Raw genomic sequence first — 17,251 nt, forward strand, 5'->3', positions numbered from 1 at the left:
TGCAGCCCGGACTCAGCTCCGGGCCTGGGAGCTGTAATATGGGGCGGGCAGGAGACCCGCCAAGACCAGATTAAGAGACCCTTGGTCCTGGAATAAGGTCAACTACGGCTCAGAGGCCAGGGAGACCCGGCCCAGGGGCCCTTGGGATGGTCTCTGCAGGGGCATCCTGCCCAAGCCCTCACCCTCTCCCTGGCCTGGGCCTTCCATCCGGGTGGTGCCCGGGCCAGCGTTCCAGCCCTCTTCCAGGCTTTCAGCCCAGGCAGGCCCACAGGTCCTGAGTGGGGGAGGGTGTGTGTGAAGGTGGAGAGGGGGTACACGTGTCCCTCTCTGCCCAGCTGGGGTTGAGGTCCTGGCCCACTGTCCCCTCTGCACATCAGGGTTTCCAAGCACTAAGTCCTGGTGCCTCGATGAGGGCCCATCGTTCATGCGCCCCGCGCTAGGTCCTGGCCCGGCCACTGCAGGCTGACTCCTCTCTCAGGCCTCCGTCCAAATGCCAGCTCCGAAGCAGATATGGAAATCCTCCAAAGTGCAAAACCAGGTACCAACTGCAGCTTCCTTTCATCTGGCTCAAGGTCCCAGAGGCCGGCCCCCTCCCACAGCACCCTCGGGACGCAGCTGGGAAGCAGTGTTGGCAGAGCCTTTGAAGTGCCGGGGAGGAGGAGGAGGAAAGGATGGCACAGGCCTCCCAGACCGGCCTGGGAGGGGGGAACGGGGCTGCGTGTGGAGGTACAGTGACTTCATTACCTCAGTGCATCATTTTGTTCCCCTTTAATCACGTGTAAGATGGGAAAGAAAAGATCAGAATCCAACACAGACAAGAAAGAGTTCCCATTTACTTCCCACTTCTGTATGGTTTCTTTTTTCTTTAAATCAAAACGATTTATGATTAATACAGTACTATTAAAAGTTTTAACCCAGTACCTTCGTAAAGTTAAAACTGTTCTCAACATATTGCATTTTTAATCACACAAGTTAATTACTCTTTAGGGAGCTTCTGGGAGTTCTGGGAAGGAGCGCATTATGGATTTCAAAGAATGAGACAGAAACTGTCATTTTAATGAGAATGCAAATGAGAATTGTTAAGGTTCAATGAAGGTCATAGCAGCTTAATCATCAAACTATTATGGCCATTTATTGCTAGTAACAAATGAATATTAAAAGCTATTGTTTTAACAGATTAGAACTCCAAATTATTGTTATTTCAGAATTTCCCAGGCGTCTGGAGTATAATTTAAGGGTCCTTAGTGCTGAGATTCCATTCAGACCCCTGGCCTCTCACAGGGCTGGAGGATGGAGGATCTCTTCCCAGGGTGCTTGGCGCAGCTGTGGGGACCCCTGAGAGGTGGCCCCCTCGGACCGTGACTGCCGGGTGTCCTCTGAGGAGGCTGAGCCGGCCCCAGCAAGTAAGGCCCGGCCCTGGACAGCCCCGGGCAGAGGCAGAAGGCTGCTGGCGTGGTGGCCTGGCCGGCATCTAGGGACAGAAGAAGGACCTTCCCTACCACAGGGCCAGGCTTCCCAGGCCTGTGCCCATCTCACGTGCGGCCTAGGCTGGGCACACAGTGGGTTTAGGTGGGACAAAGTGAGAGACGTGTGAGAGCAGGACTGGGACAAGCCTGGCAGGTGTCTGACTCACTCTTAGCCCTCCTGGCCTTTGATCTCCCCAGAGGACCCCCCTTTCTGTCTGTGTCCTGACACCCAGCAGAGGCCCAGGCCCTCTCCGGCGAGGCACCGACTGGAGCAGAGGGAGGCTGGCTCCATGGAAGCGCCTTTCAGCCCCTCCTGGTTCGCAGCAGCCTTCCTGTCATCTGGAGCATGGTCTAGTGGACCCACGTCCGCAGATGTGCAGACCTTTGCGGAGAGCAGGACACACGGCAGACAGGCATGGTAAATAGCAGGTGGGGAAGCACCTCTCATCCGAGGCCCCCCCGGCCCAGGCACCCCCACCTCACCTCCCCTGGGCCTGGGAGGGGGCAGATCTTTGCCAAGGGTGACTTTGTCCCAGCCCTCCCAGCCACTGCTGAGGGAGCGGCCCAGCGGCCCATGAGGCTCAGGTGAGGTGGGCCCCCTGCGGGCCTCGCTGGACCTTCCGAGCGTGCCTGGCGCCTCCGGACTCCGGGCAGTCAAACCCAGGCCCTGGCAGGGAAGCCGCATGCTGTGTCCTTGTGAGGGGTGGAGGCCACCACGCCTGCTCTCTGCCCTGTCCTCTGCCGTCCTCTCTGCCGGGCCCCCCTCCCTGCCAGGATCTTAGCTCTTGGGCAGGGTCTGATTGAAGGTGAGCTTGGGATCTAGGGTCTCTGCCAGGGCTCCAGACTCTGAGATCTGCAACTCTCCACAGGTAACAGCCAGTGCTCTCCCAAGCTCCTGGGTTCCTGGGCTGTGATATCACCCCAGGCCTATGGCACTGGGGCCTCTCTGGCGGAGGTAGACACGTCTGTCCAGGCGGTGGGGGCCATGGGGCAGAAAAAGCCGTGGTCTCTCCAGGAAGAGCTGGCGCTGCCCTCAGGCCCCTCCTGCCAAGCAGTCCTGTGGAGCTCACCAGCCCCCGGGGACAGCACTGCCCTGCCCCCCCCCCCCCCCCCCCCCGTCTAGATCCTGCATGCCACAGGGAACAGTAATTAAATGTAATGGATGCAGAGTCTTCCGGAAGCACACACGCATACACATGCATGCTAAGCTGCAGATAATTAATAGGTTTATTGAAATCAGCCTCTGCCGTCTGCATGCAGCCCGGAGAGGCGCTGGCTTCCTGGACCGCCCACACTGGAGCACCTTTGCCTTGTGGATGGAAGCTGGCAGTCCTCAGGCAGGAGGGCCACAGCGAGGCCTGGACAGGGACTGGGGTGGACAAGGCCTCCCTGGAACCCACCTGGCTGCTCCAGGGTGGCTCCGACCCTCCCTTACCTGTGGGGCCTTCGCTGGGGATTTGACCTGCGGCCCTCTGCCGCCATCCTGTGCCCAGGTTCAGCTGCTGGGGACTGACTGCCATGGTGATGGCTGCAGAGGGGGAGGCAGGACAGAGAGAAGGAGGCTGTGGCGCTGGCCACTGCAGAGGCCCAGAAGCCCTATTCCCTGGAGGCTGGGCAGTGGTGGCAGTGGGTCCTGGCAGGGGCCCGGCCTGTGGACCAGCTTTCTGAGGTAGGGTGTGCCGCTAGCGAATACGTGGCCTGCATGGCACAGGTGTGCTGGGGGGCGCAGCCTTGCCCTTGTCCCCAGAGAAACACACCCGAAAAGATGTCACGTGTGGGAACGTGGGACTGGTGAACTTGTGAGGGCTGCTGTTTACGCAGGGCCACAGGCCATCTCCATGGCTGGCAATGCGGAGGCAAAGTCAAGTGCTGTATCGTCACCCTTAGCCCTGGGCTGGGCGAGGCTCCTGGGCCCTGAGCCCTGGGCTGTGAGAGCCAGCTGGGCCTCCATGGAGTCCTTTGGCCACAGGGGCCCCTGCTCACACTCTTGCTTCATCCTTGTACAGGACGTGAACGGTGGAGCGCGTGGAGGAGCTGAGGAAGCAGCCATGCAGCCCTCAGCATGCGGGGGCTTGAGTCTTCACCTCTGCATCCGTGCAGAGTGGGGTGCATTCTGCAGCTCCACTGAGGTGCACACAGTGGGGTTCCTCCCCAGCTCCAGCAGGGACGCTGAGAGGCTGTAGTCAGCTTGAAGGGGACCTGGGTCACAGGCCCGGGTCCCCCGGGGTTTTATAGTAGCCCACCTCTAAACGCCCCGGCTGGCCCCGCCCCCCCGCCCTGCCCCAGGCACAGCGTGCTCTCTGAGGAGCAGGGAGGGTGACGGGAACTCCCAGATGGATCGCAGAGAGAGCCTGTGCCAATGCATTTGCATTCCGCGCCGCGGTCGCCACATCCCGATGTAGTCATTACTGCGTTTGTGCTCTCTGTAGCTGCATTGTAATGGGAGCTTATGTTCAATTTGCTGGGAGCCAGCAAATCGCCGGCTGCCTTTCCTCCGCACACCCTCATTTGTGGCTTGCCCTAGGTGTTTCTTAAAGTCTAGGTTTTACACATAGACAAATTAAATCTTGTTTTCGAATGCGTTCCTCTCCGAGCTGACATAACGTGTTTTAATAGCGCCGACCCTCTTGGGGTCTCGGAGCTCGCCGTCATCTGCATTTTCAAGCGGCAGATTATTTACAGGGACATGTCCTCCGCGCCGGTAATGAGGCCCGCAGACCGGGCGGGGCCTGTGCTTCGGGGTGGCGTCGGGATGGGTGAGGTCTCTTGTGAGAGGTCTGTTTGTGAGAGGTCTCTCTTGGGTCCTGCGAGTGCTTATTCCTTCTGCTAACTTGTCCTGGCATCTTTCCTGGAGAGCTCTTGTCAGGAGATCCAGGCAGGTGGGTGAGCCCCACGGGCAAGCGAGCCAGGCGTGGGCAGGGGCTGGCTGTGCTCACGATAAGAGCTGAGAATGAGCCGGGCACCTCAGCCACGCCTGTAATCCCAGCCACTCAGGAGGATGAGGCCGGAGGACCAGGGTTCAAAGCCCGTCCCGACAGGAAAGTCCTTGAAAGCCTGATCTCTACTTAAATGCTAAAAAGCTGGACTGGAGGTGCGGCTCAAGAGCTAGAGTGCTGTCTGCCCTTGAGTAGAAAAGGTCAGGGCAGCACGCAGGCCCTGAGTTCAAGCCCAGGTCTGCACATGTGCATGTACACACTCGTACACACACGCACATGTGCACCCACACACTCACACACACACGTACACATGCACCCACACACTCACACACACACGTACACATGCACCCACACACTCACACACGTCCCCCCCACACACGTACTCATCCACACATCTCACACACACACGCACATGCACACACACACTCGTACACACACGTACACATGCACCCACACACTCACACACGTCCCCCCACACACACGTACTCATCCACACATCTCACACACACACACACACACACATGCACCCACACACTCACACACGTCCCCCCCACACGTACTCATCCACACATCTCACACACACACACACGCACATGCACACACACACTCGTACACACACGTACACATGCACCCACACACTCACACACGCCCCCCCACACGTACTCATCCACACATCTCACACACACACACACGCACATGCACCCACACACTCGTACACACACGTACACATGCACCCACACACTCACACACGTCCCCCCACACACGTACTCATCCACACATCTCACACACACACACGTACATGCACCCACACACTCATACACACACGTACACATGCACCCACACACTCACACACGCCCCCCCACACGTACTCATCCACACATCTAACACACACACACGCGCACATGCACCCACACACTCATACACACACGTACTCATCCACACATCTCACACACACACACACACACGCACATGCACCCACACACTCGTACACATACGTACACATGCACCCACACACTCACACACGTCCCCCACACACACGTACTCATCCACACATCTCTCTCTCTCTCTCTCTCTCACACACACACAGACACACACACATGCACATGCATCCACATACACATATATATGTACTCATCCACACCTCTCTCTCTCTCTTTCTCTCTCTCTCTCTCTGTCTCTCTCTGTCTCTCTCTCTGTCTCTGTCTCTCTCTGTCTCTCTCTCTCTCTCTTTCTCTCTCTCTCTCTCTGTCTCTCTCTGTCTCTCTCTCTGTCTCTCTCTGTCTCTGTCTCTCTCTGTCTCTCTCTCTCTCTCTCTCTCACACACACACACACACACACACACACACACACACACACACACGCTCCCCAGCTCTTGGCAAGAGGCCTGTTTGTCTCACTGGCTCTGAGCTCGTTCACTTGCTGGGCTGGGGTCAGCCATGGTCAGAATGCCTGTCCCTGTACCTCTCTCAGGCTGGGACCCAGGGGCTCACTGGCATCTGTGTGGCCTGACAAATCTCCCTCCCAGTGTCTGAGTGCTTGGTCTTAGTATTTTCAGGTTGCACCCAGCAAAGCTTAAGGTCTTCCTCAGTGAGACGTCTTGACAATCATCCTTGCTGGCTTCTGGTGTCTGACCCCGAGCAGGTTCCGGTGGGTTTACAGGCAGAGCCCTGTCCTGTGCCCCCCTCTCTATCTGGGGCTGGTGACACAGGAGCTCTGTGCACAGGGCCAGGGCAGAACTGTGAGAGGAGACACTCATGCAGACGTGGAAAAGCACACACTCCACAGTACAGACGCCTCACCACCCATCCTGCCAGGAACATCACCTGACCCAGGCCAGTGGCACCAGTGAAATGACACAAGGGAGACAGACTCCTTGCTCCTTGGTCCCTGGGTGACTGGAGGCACACTTGCTCAGCACAGCAGCCTGGACATTTCCTTGATTTAAGGAGTGTGTGGTAGATCCAACAGAGACAACACAGAGCGCAAAGCCAGACTCCATGTCCCTGGAGGCTCCCGGAACTGAGCATGGCTGGCTTATGGGGGCTCAGGGTCAGAGTCTCCTGCTCAGCTCTGGCCTCTGCCGACCCTATTGGGGTCGGAGCACCCTGATTTCTGGAACATTTACCACGGCACTCGTGTCCTCTGCTCACCAGTGGCTCCCAGGTCACGGGGAGGAGATGATTCAGCTCAGCTGCGACTCAGGTGTGACTGAAAAGGCTGCAAAGCAGATCCCTGTTAGAAAGTTCTGGACACCAGCAGTCAGTAGTAAATGACTTCACAAACAAAGCTCGCCTGCAGACTTTAAAACCAAGAAGCCATTTCTGACGCCGAGGAGGGGGCGCTGTGGCCGTGAGCTTTGACCTGCACTGCAAGTCGAGGCCTCCGTGCTCAGCCACACTGTGTGGCCATCCCAGGAAGGACAACCCACGGAGAGCGGCCTGTAGGGGACCCGAGGGCGAGGCCCTGCTCATGCCCCAGGGACTCCCAAAGTGAAGACCCTGGAGGCTCTGTGCCTCCGTTTCCTTTCCTGGGGATTCAGGTTGGCTCCTTTGCACAGGGCTGTGATGTGGCCTGGCACTGGCTACCCATTCCTAGTGTGTGCTGAATGAATGTCGCTTCCTTTGTCACCACAGGTGCTCCCACAGCTTTCCCTCGTCCCTTCCCAGAACGCAGGGGACTTGCTCAGAGCCGCACCCAGAGCTGGGGTCCAGGCTCCTCAGCCTGGGACCCAGACAGGGTCATGGTGACTGGGGACCCAGGGCCAGGGTTCTGTTCCTGCCAGAGCCAGCACCCTGGGGACTCTTCCAAACCTTCCAGGAAAGAGCCCTGTCTGTTTGTCCCTCCACAAGCCATGCTTGCCTGATGGTCAGATAGACAGACAGCTGGCCCCACTGTCTAGCATGTAGTCAGGGCAGTTGCTAGCGGGAGGTCTGTGCGAATGTGGAGAATAACCGAGCTGTCCGGGTGTGTCCGGGTGTGTCTTGGTGTGTCCGGGTGTGTCTGGCGCGCCTTGCTCTGGGCCGAGGGCAGGGCCGTGCAGAGGAGCAGTGTATCCAGAGGCCCAGACTGGCACACGCAGACCAGCGCTGGGGACAGCTCCACCACGGGTCTTGGATGGAAGGGGGCTCCACCAGCTTCTCCACACAGCCCTTGACCTTCAGCCATTCCCCTGGCATTTAGAAAACAGGGCGGGGGTTGGGGGTCCCTCCCTGGTTCCTCAGCCTGTCCTTTGTGTGGGTCCCGGGAGGCCTCAGCCAGGCGGCTCATCATGTACCTTTCCCTGGAGGGGACAGGAATGGTCTCTGATGCTGGCACCGGTGTGGTTTCCTGGGCTCTCACGGCCTCACCAGCTGGGATTTGGCGTTGGTCCCGGCCTCGCCAGTGCGACATGGCTCAAGATGGGGTGGGAACCCTCCAGTCTCCGGGACCTGAGTGCGGGTCCTTGGAAGAAGCCGGTACCCCGTCGGGGGCCTGCTGACTCCAGGCAGGGAGGGCTCTGGAGCCAAGGGGTTGGGCCACCCCCACCCCATTACGAAGCCCTCCCTTGGCTGTGGGAGCCACATCACCCGTGAAATGTTTTTGTCCCCAGCGTCCACACCTCCTCTGAGTGCACGCCCACCGCCTGTGGCTTCGCTGCCCACTCCTGCTCTGCTCCCGTGGGCTGAGGTTTCATGTCTGCTGGGGTCGGCGGGTCAACTCCCTTCTTTCCCTGTGTGCACAGTGTCCCCCCCTCCCCGGGCTCCATTTTGCGGGGATAGGCTTGGCTCTGCGGCGTATTCTTCCCACTTCAGCGTGGATACCTTGCTTCTGCAGACAGATGCAGAAAGCGCTTGTTCCTAAACCAGACCAGTATTTGTATGTGTGTCTCCCGGAGGGGCCGATGGGGCCCTGACTTGCGTGAATATTGTGGGTCTCGTTCTCCTGCCAGGCAGACCCAGTGTGCGCCGATGGGTTTTGAAGCTGAGGGGCCATCACAGGGCTCCCGCTGGCTGGACGGTTTCCTTCCAGCCTCATTAGAACTGGGCGTTGGAAGGGAAAGCCCCATAGAGACCCAAGTATTAGGCTTGGCTGAGAGTGGATCTGGGCAGAGAAAAGATGATTCTAAGACGAATGGGAGGCCATGGTTCAGAGTCAGAAATGAGAGCTGCTGCAGACAAGCCTGGGCTGAGCTGGGGCTGACAGAGCCAGGTGGGAGAAAGTAGGCAGAGCCCAAGGGAGGAGGACAGAGCCTGTGTTTGCTCTGTCCGGGGGTCCTGGCAAGGGCTGCAGGGGTGGCTGGCAGGTCCTTCCAGGAGCAGGCCGCTGGGAGTGGGGGAGCCCCAGGATGGCACATGCTGAGGGTAGGCCTGGGAGGAGGGCAGTGGCCTGGTACATGTCGCTGGTTCCAGGGATCTCTCAGACCTGGAGCACCAGAAGGAGAACAGCAGGCTGATGGACAAGAAGAAGCAGGTTTGCTCAGGTCATGGCCTCTTATTTTTGGGAGGTTCAAGTGTCGTAGAAGAAATGTGAGGGTAAAATACCCAAGCCTTGGCCTGCAAGTGACTGTCTCTATCCGTGAGTGGAGCTCCAAAGCCTGCCCAGTCTCTGCCCCGGAGGCCCTGGGCACAGCTGACCAGCCAGAGATATCACACCCACCCTGAGTCCACCCTGAGCCTCGCTCTTCCCTCTTCCCCTCCCTCAGCTCCAGGTCTTTCCTTGTCTTTTCTATCCTGGCTGCCCCCTCTGCTCACTTACTGCCTCTCTGCTGGAGAGGCGGCCTGGCTCTCACCGGCCTTGGGTACAGGGGACAGGCGGCCCTCAGAGGCCTGCTAGACATTCACCCCATGCAAGTGTGAACGGTGAATCCAGGCTGCCTTCTGCAGCCCAGAGACCTCCCTGGAACAGGACCCTGCGATACCCGGGGTACACTACAGAAAGGAAGGAGAAAAAGCAGTCGGGGGGGGTGGCCAGCAGTCATTGCTGGTGTAATGGATGTGCTTGGGGGAGTAAAATCCAGCCAGGGTCAGGTCACACCAACAGCAGGGGAAGTCGGGGCCCGGGCCCAGAGACCCTGCTCTTCCCCAGCTCTGGCTCTGGTGCTGTCCGTGAGGTGGGGTGTGGCGGTGTGCACACGCACAGGCCAGAGGGACCGGGGCAGGGATGGCGCATCTGTCACCCCAGTGGGGCCTTCCCTGCGGCTCTGCCGAAACACACAGCACCTCCCCCTCGTCAGCAGCCTCTGGTGCCCTGCACGTCCTGTTTCCGGCCTCTCACTATGACGTTGTACCTGTTAACCAACCTCTCCCCACCCACCCCTGCTCTGCCCGTCCCCAGGGAGCGCCGTCCACTCTGCTGGTATCAGATGGACTTTATTGCACGCAGCAAATGAGTGAGATCATGCAGCGTTTCTGTGTGCTCGGGTGATTTCACTTGATAGAGCGTCTGCCAGGCTCTTTCATTTCATCCTAAATGGCAGGATTTTATCCTTTGTGAAGGATGAATAGTATTCCATTTTGTATATACGCCACACACACGCACGCACGCACACACACACACATGCACACACACACGCACGCATGCACACACACACGCACACACACGCACGCACACACACATGCACACACACGCACGCACACACATGCACACACGCATGCACACACGCATGCACACACACATGCACGCACACACACGCACGCACTTGCACACACACATGCACGCACGCACTCACGCACACACACACATGCACACACGCACACACTCACGCACACACACACATGCACACACGCACGCACGCACGCACACACATGCACACACACATGCACACACGCACGCACATGCACACACATGCACACACATGCACACACACATGCACACACGCACGCACGCACATGCACACACATGCACACACACATGCACACACATGCACACACGCACGCACGCACATGCACACACATGCACACACACACATGCACACACATGCACACACACATGCACACACGCACGCACGCACACACACTTCCTCCGTCCACCCATGGGCTGTTTCTACATCGTGGCTGTTGTGAGTGTGTCAGGGAGCACAGGAGCAGAGCTGACCTTGTCCAGCTGACTGGACATATGTCCTTTGGGCATATACCCAGATATGGACGGCCTGGCCGCAGCGAAGGGCTGGGCTATGTGCTTTGAGAAACCGCTATGCTGCTCTCTAATGATGGCGCTCATGCGTATGCTGGAAATCAGGTTTAAAATGAAAGGGCTGAACTTTTCTTGCTCCTCTTCCCCCATGGATGTGACACCAGCCACGAGGCACAACCAGGCCCTGGCACTCAGATGCCCCCACTCCTGCTTCTGTCCTCATCCCTGGGGGCTTTGCAGGAAGAATGGCTGGGCCTGGCTCACAGAGCTGAGGGCTTGCGCAGAGCTGTGCTAGTGACCACAGGCGTCCAGCCCCTCATCGCCACGGCCTGATGGTGCCCTGAAGACGATGCCTCATGGCGTCCCAGCCCCCGTGGCCTGATGGGGCCTCAGCACGAGGAGGGTATCGGCTAAGGAGGCCCTGCAGATGGGTTCCAGGTCCCTGTGCAGTGCAGACACGGGTGTGGCCCAGCATGCCAGGCCACTGCCCTCCAGGCTGCCATGGCATCTCAGGGACAGTCCCTGCTCACTGCTGAGGACGCAGGAGTGAGTGGGTAGCTGAAGGCTGAGGAGAACACAACAGGGAGCGCACATGGGGTCGGCTTTGTCTGTGCAAACATGTGAGTGCACGCATGTGTGTGTGTGTGTGAGAGAGACAGAGACAGAGGCAGAGGCAGAGGGGAAGGGAGGGAGGTGAGTACGTTTTCCTGAGTGTGTGAGTGAGTCACGTGGAGGCCCGTACATCTGAGCCTGGGCAGCCCCGTGGGGCCCCGAGGGCCTGGGGGAAGTGTGCATGCAGTGCTGTCCAGCCAGCTGGCCTCCAGCTTGCTGGCCTTGGAGCTGGCTCTTTACAGACACAGGCCTGGTTCACAGTTGGAGTTCTGGCCCCATCTGCACCCCAACAACACGGACAGGAGACATGCATCTTCCCTACTTCCAGGCTGGGGACACGTGTCCACCAACAGCCCAGAGAGTCCCACACAGCTGCGTCTGCCCTGGACGTCCGGCCTGCTATCTCCCACTTGGGACCCTTCTCCTGTCCTCAGACCCCACTGTGGGGTGCCTCCACTTCTGCCTCCACACGGAGCCGGGCTGCCGCCACCGCCGGTCCATCCCTGCCTGTGTCTGCTGACCCCTCCCCCGAGCCCCTCCCCTGCCCTGGACCAGGGGCTCTGGGAGGAGTTTCATCCACACTGCTGGGTGGCTAAGCTCGCCCACTTAGCCCATCCACAGCTGTGCCATGCTGCCCCACAGCACCTGCCCTACCAGGCTGGAGTGAGCCCCAGTTGCCACGATCCCCCCACAGACATATACTTTTGGGATCCTTTGCCCACGCGTCTCCCTGGCCTCCATTCGCATGGACTGCCCAGGTCAGCCCCGCCCAGGTCTCTTCTCAGCCTGCTCTCTGCCCAGCCTTGGTGTCCAGACCGCAGCCATGCAGAGACTCCCAGGGCCCAGGCCCGAGTCTCATCTTCTCCAGACCTCCTTCCTGCCCACCGGTGGGTGATCAGATGCCAGCGATGAAACCACAGCTCAGTCCCTGACCCCATGCCCGCTTCTGCCAATCCTCTCTCCATTCTTCCTGTGGGGCACCTGCTTCGTCCCCTGGCTTCTCCCTTCCCCATGGTCAGACCCAGCGTGGGCTTCTGGTACTTGCTATTGCCGCTGACCAGCTGAGTCCTCCGGCCACTGCCCCCTGGGGAGCCGGTGCCCTTTCTCCTGAGAAACTCTCTTTCCCCACTTCCCTATTCGAGCGGCAGTGCTGGGGCCTCCTGGCCAGAGCTCAAGGCTGTTGGCACTGAGGGCTTTTGTCTGCTGAGAACCTGCTGAGACCACACAGCCCAGTGAACGCCAAGGTGGATGTTCACTCACCCATCCTGCCAGCATGTCCTTTGACTGGCAGCGAGCGTACGTCCATGCCCTTGCCATAGTAGAGGGCCTAACACACACACGCACACGCACGCAGGCCTCCTCACGCCCTTCCATCGGTGCGATGTCATTACTTTGTATGGGTTAAGCATACAAGCGGCGGGAGCCACTGCCACAATCCTGGGCGTGCTCACCTCACAGAACAATGCCACAGACACGTCCGGAACTGAATCAGTATGAGGATGTTCCGTGCAGTTAGGATGGCGTTTTGTGCCTCCTCAGCTGTGGTCAAACATGAAGTCTTCTTTTAAACCTTCCCGCTTCCTTCCTCTGTCCATTGACTTGTATGTGTCTGTGTGCACACATGTGTATGGACATGTGGATGTGGGCGTGTTACACCTCTCTCTATGTTCACATATGTGTGTGTGGATGAGGATCTGTATACAGGCAGGTGCTATGTTGCTTCAGCCTCACCTCCAGCCCTTTTTGCTGTTGTATTTTTGCGAGAAGGCTTTGCATGTTGCCCTGGCTGGCACAGATTGCAGTCCTCCTGTTTATTCTTTCCGTTCCTGCCACCGTTGATGGGCGCCTGTGAGCACCAGGGCCAGCGACTGGTGGAGATGGGCTCGCGGGGACTTTCTGTCAGACTGGTCTCGCCCTCCGCCTCCCGAGTCGCCAGGACGATGGGCACAATCCACGGGGGACCAGCTGGACCTACATTTTTAATACTCTAGCTTTAGCCATTTGCATTTGCCTGTCTACTATAATTAATTTTCTGGGCTTTGTTTTCATACTGACTTTAAAACTTGGAAAGAAACACATGACATTTACGGTCGTGTTCCATAAGTGATGTTTACCAGAGAAGAGATTTGTGACTGCAACTGTGCAGAAAGAGACTTGGATTTTACTGTACCAATTTCCCCAAAGCCAAAGGAGTGTTTCTGAAGCATGCATCCTTGTGCATAGCCTTTACCAGTCCCCGTGCTTCTCCCAAGTCCGAAAACCACCTTTGGCTCTTCATCTCCACGCCTGGTTTCTTGCCTCCTCTCTCTGGGGTAGGGTCAGCCAGGCCAGCTCTCCGTGTAGAGTGTGGGATGGGCGGAACCCGCTGTCTTCAGTATGTGTCTGCAGGTGGATTATGCTGTGGATTATTCTGAGGGCTGCCATGTCTTCTCCTGCTCTGCTGGCCAGTGAAGCCAGCGTGCTCCACAGCCATCCTGAGTCCCTGCTCCTCTACTTGGTGGAAGAGGACTCATTTGGCTTTTGTTGGTGGGTGTTTGGCATGGAGTGTCGCAGGGTAATATTCTGGAATGCTCTTCTGCCAAAGAGTTGGGACCAGCGGGTGTACATACCCACCACACTCAGGCACGTGGATAACCTTGGCCTGCCCTGTCCATGTTTGTATTTTGCAACCATTTGAGATAATTTTCTTGGACTGTGTATATCTCACATCTACCCATTAGGCCTCCTGCAGAGGCCTGTGAGCCCACCTCAGGATAAATAAAAGGACCTAAGTTACTAAGAAACTGGTTATATTAGAATGTAGTTCCCACAGGTGACAAGCCCTGCTTTGGTTCAGGATCGCGCTTGCTTCTTAAGTAAAGCATGGTGCGGAAGACTTGGGCGTTGGGCTGGCTGTGGTTTGGAAGCTAAGGATAGACAGGAGCGATGGACATTCTCCCTACTCTTCAATTTTCTGCATAGGAAAATCATCCACATGGTTTGTTGTTTTACAAGTCCCCCTAAGTGAATTTAAGCTACGGTTCAATTTTCCAGATTTCAAATAATGTGCAGCTGATTGGGGCCCCAGCTGATGTTGGAGGTGATGCTCTACTTGATTGAGGCCCCTCTGGGCCAGGCCTGTGCGTGTGCCATGAGCTCCAGCACCGCCCCCCCCCCCCCCAGGGAGGCGAGCAGGTTGGTGACCTTGGTGGAGGTCAGGCTTTGCACAGGGGGCGGTGCTTCGCTGAAGGCTGGTCTAGGGGTCTCGGTGAAGCTAGCAGGGCGGGGTCCTCCTGGGAAGTGGGGGCTCCAGGGAGTTCTCACCAGGACAGAGGAGGCCCAGCCCCTCCCAGGGCAGGCCCTGAGCTGCTCACCTGCCTGGTTGGTGTGAGGCTGGAGTGGCCTCTCCAGGTAGGCGTGGTTCTCGCTGGCACCTGTCTCAGGGGTCAGGACCGGTGATGGGAGTCTGAGCTGCCTTTCAGTCCTGGTGGCCCTCTGGCTCCATGGGCAGGGGTGTCTCATAAGGTGGGCAGTGCTGAGTTTGGTCGCTAGTCCTGGCTCTGCCCTTGACCTACCAATTAACAACTCCGTGCTAGTAGCAGGCCTCAGTTTCCCGGAATGCACACTGAGAAGCTCGAGCTCTTCGGGGGTCTGTCTCTTTCCACTGTGCACACATAAAGGGGTGATAAAGGCACTGGTGGGGAGCGGGTGGGCCACAGGGCCTGGCCGTGGAACAGGTTCAGGCATAATAAGCTGGTTCTGGTTTTCCTCCAAAGGGCTTCGCTAGGCCTTACCAATTAAATTCTGATGAGAATGCCTGGAGACCTGGCCCGCCCGTGTGCGTGAACAGGACACACCTCCAGCCCTGGGATGTCAGCATGTGGAGGAAAATTGTTCCTCTTTAGGAGCCAACACCAGCCCCTCCTGGAGGGGCAATGGAGGCAGCGAGAGGCAGGCGCCCACGTGGTCCCCCCGACCAGGCCTTGGCCGGACCTGTGCACGTCGTCCTCCGGGTGCAGGCGGCCTGCCAGGCTGGGTGCCCATGCCGGCACGCAGTGGGCCGGGGAAGGGGCAGGGTGTTTCCGGTCAGCCGCCGCCCTTCCAGGCCCGCGGCGCTGGCTCCCGGGGCCTGGCTGGCTGGGGAGCCTTCGGCGGTAGCCCGGCCTCGGTGTGGGTTCCCCGGCTTCTCCCGGGGCCCTGGGCGGACCTTAGCGTCCCCCCTGGAGGCGGCGCGCCCGGCTCTGCAGTGAGGGCGCCGCGCACCTAGGTGGAGCCCGACCCGCAGTTTTCGGGGCCGGCGGAGCCGCCGCGCGCCAGGCGGGGGCGCTGCAGGGCGGCCGGGTCCCCGGGGTCCCCTCCGCGGCCCAGTGCGCATCGGCGGCTCCGCGGACCGGGCGGAGCGCAGACAGCGGCGGGCGCGGGCCGAAGTCCAGCCGCCGGCGCCGGCGGAGCCCCGCGCGCGCTCCCCGCCCGCCGCCCCTGCGCCCGGGACCGGCGCCGAGCCGAGCCGAGCGGCGGGCGCGCGCCGCCGGGACCCGAGCAGCCGCGTCCCGCGGGCGGCCGGGCGCGCGGCGTCGCCGGCCCCACCTGTCGGCGCGGCCCCCGCCGGCCTCGCCGCCGGCCTCTCCCGCCCGGCGGAGGCGGCCTGCGGGCGCGCGGGGCCCGGACCTCGTCCCGGCGGCAGCGGCGGAGGCGCGGGCTCCGGGGAGGGGGGGGCGCGGAGGCCGGCGCCGTCCGGCGAGGACCGGGCCGCGTAAGTTGGATCGCGGCGGGCTCGGCCGGGCGGCGCGGGCCCGGGCGGCGGCGATGGTGCTGCAGCCCCGCGGCGGGCGCGCAGCCCCGGCCCCGAGCCTGGCTCTCCGCGGCGGCGGCGGCGGCGGCGGTGGCGGCGGCGGCACGGCGGGCCCCTGAGCCCCGGGCCGGAGCGAGAGCGGGCGGCGGAGCCGGAGGAGCGGGCGGCGGAGGCGGAGGCGGCGGAAGGCGACGCCGATCGGCGCGCGGAGGAGCGCCGGGGCCGCGCCGGACCCCCCCTCCCCGGCCGTTGCGCAGTCCGCGGCCCGCCGTCCGGGCCCTGCCGGCGGCGCGGGGCCGATTCATGGGGCCGCGGCGGCCGCCTCCCCGCGCGCCGGCCCCCGGGGCCCCGCAGCCCGCGGTGGTGGCCGAGTGGCCGGAGCGGCGGCCGCCGCGGCCGGAGGCTTGGTGCTGACCTCCCCGCCCCGCCGCCGCCCGCCCGCCCCCTCCCCTCCCCCGCTCCCCTCCCCCGGCCCCCAAAGACACCGATCGCCTCCCGGAGTGGCGCCTCCAGTCGCGGCGCGGCGCGGCGTTGGCGGCGGATGGAGGGCGCGAGCGGGCGGCCGCGGCGGCTGCACCCGGCGGGGCGCTGATGCGGCGCCCGGACCTTCGCTGCGCGACTTCGGGGGCGTCGGCCGGGCGGGCGCTGCGCGATGCAGCTCCTGAAGGCGCTGTGGGCACTCGCGGGGGCCGCGCTCTGCTGCTTCCTCGTCCTGGTGATCCACGCGCAGTTCCTGAGAGAAGGTAATGGTCCCCCGCGGCCCGCGGTCCCCGGCCCCGGCCAGGCTCCGCCAAGCCTCGTCTGCGCTGCGGAGCGGAGGTCGCGACCCTCCCGGCGCTCGGCCCTGGCCTGGGGCGCGCGGCTCGCGCCCATCCGGCTGCCCAGGCCGCGCGCGCGGGGCGCGGGTGCCCCACCGCCGCCCATCGCGCCGGGACCCCGGTGCCTCCCGGTGCCCAGGGCCCCAGCCACCGCCTGCCCGGCTCGTCCCCGGCCCGCCGCCCGCCCGGGTCTGGGGCCGGGCGCCCGGCCGCTCTCCGCGGGCTCTCGGTAGATGGCACCCGCGCTCCACTTTGGCGCGCCCGGCTCAGGGTCCCTGCCGTGCCAGCCTGGGCTTGCGGGCCGGGCTGTGGACACATGGGGGTCGGCACCCGGGCCCAGGCTGGGGAGCCCATGCTCCCCACCCGCTCCCCACGTCCCCCCCTCGCCGTCTGGGCCACGGTTTTCTGGCTCTAGTTCTCGGGGCTGTACTGAGGTGCCAGGATATGGATATGGGCTGGACCCCCGTGGCGAGAAGGAAGAGAAAGCCCCATCCTAGCCCTCTATGGGGGTGCACAGCCAGCGCACTCCGGAAACTT

The 17,251-nt window shown here is 61.0% G+C and overlaps 1 protein-coding gene across 2 annotated transcripts in view; it reads left to right on the forward strand.

The window, feature by feature from the left end:
* Window positions 1–17,251, forward strand: part of Tafa5 (TAFA chemokine like family member 5) — a 158,339-nt gene that overhangs the window by 48,916 nt on the left and 92,172 nt on the right. The window contains exon 1 of one of the 2 annotated variants that reach the window (XM_090328906.1): window positions 16,357–16,639. The exons of the other annotated variant lie outside the window; for it this stretch is intronic. Within the exon in view, the coding sequence (XP_090185032.1) occupies window positions 16,549–16,639 (91 nt within the window). The 5' untranslated portion in view covers window positions 16,357–16,548. Of the gene's footprint in view, window positions 1–16,356; window positions 16,640–17,251 lie in introns of those variants that run through there. 2 annotated transcript variants of the gene reach the window in all.

The sequence above is a fragment of the Megascapheus bottae genome, chromosome 2 (genome assembly GCF_031878675.1).
Source record: "Megascapheus bottae isolate mThoBot1 chromosome 2, mThoBot2.hap1, whole genome shotgun sequence".
NCBI classification, from domain to species: domain Eukaryota; kingdom Metazoa; phylum Chordata; class Mammalia; order Rodentia; family Geomyidae; genus Megascapheus; species Megascapheus bottae.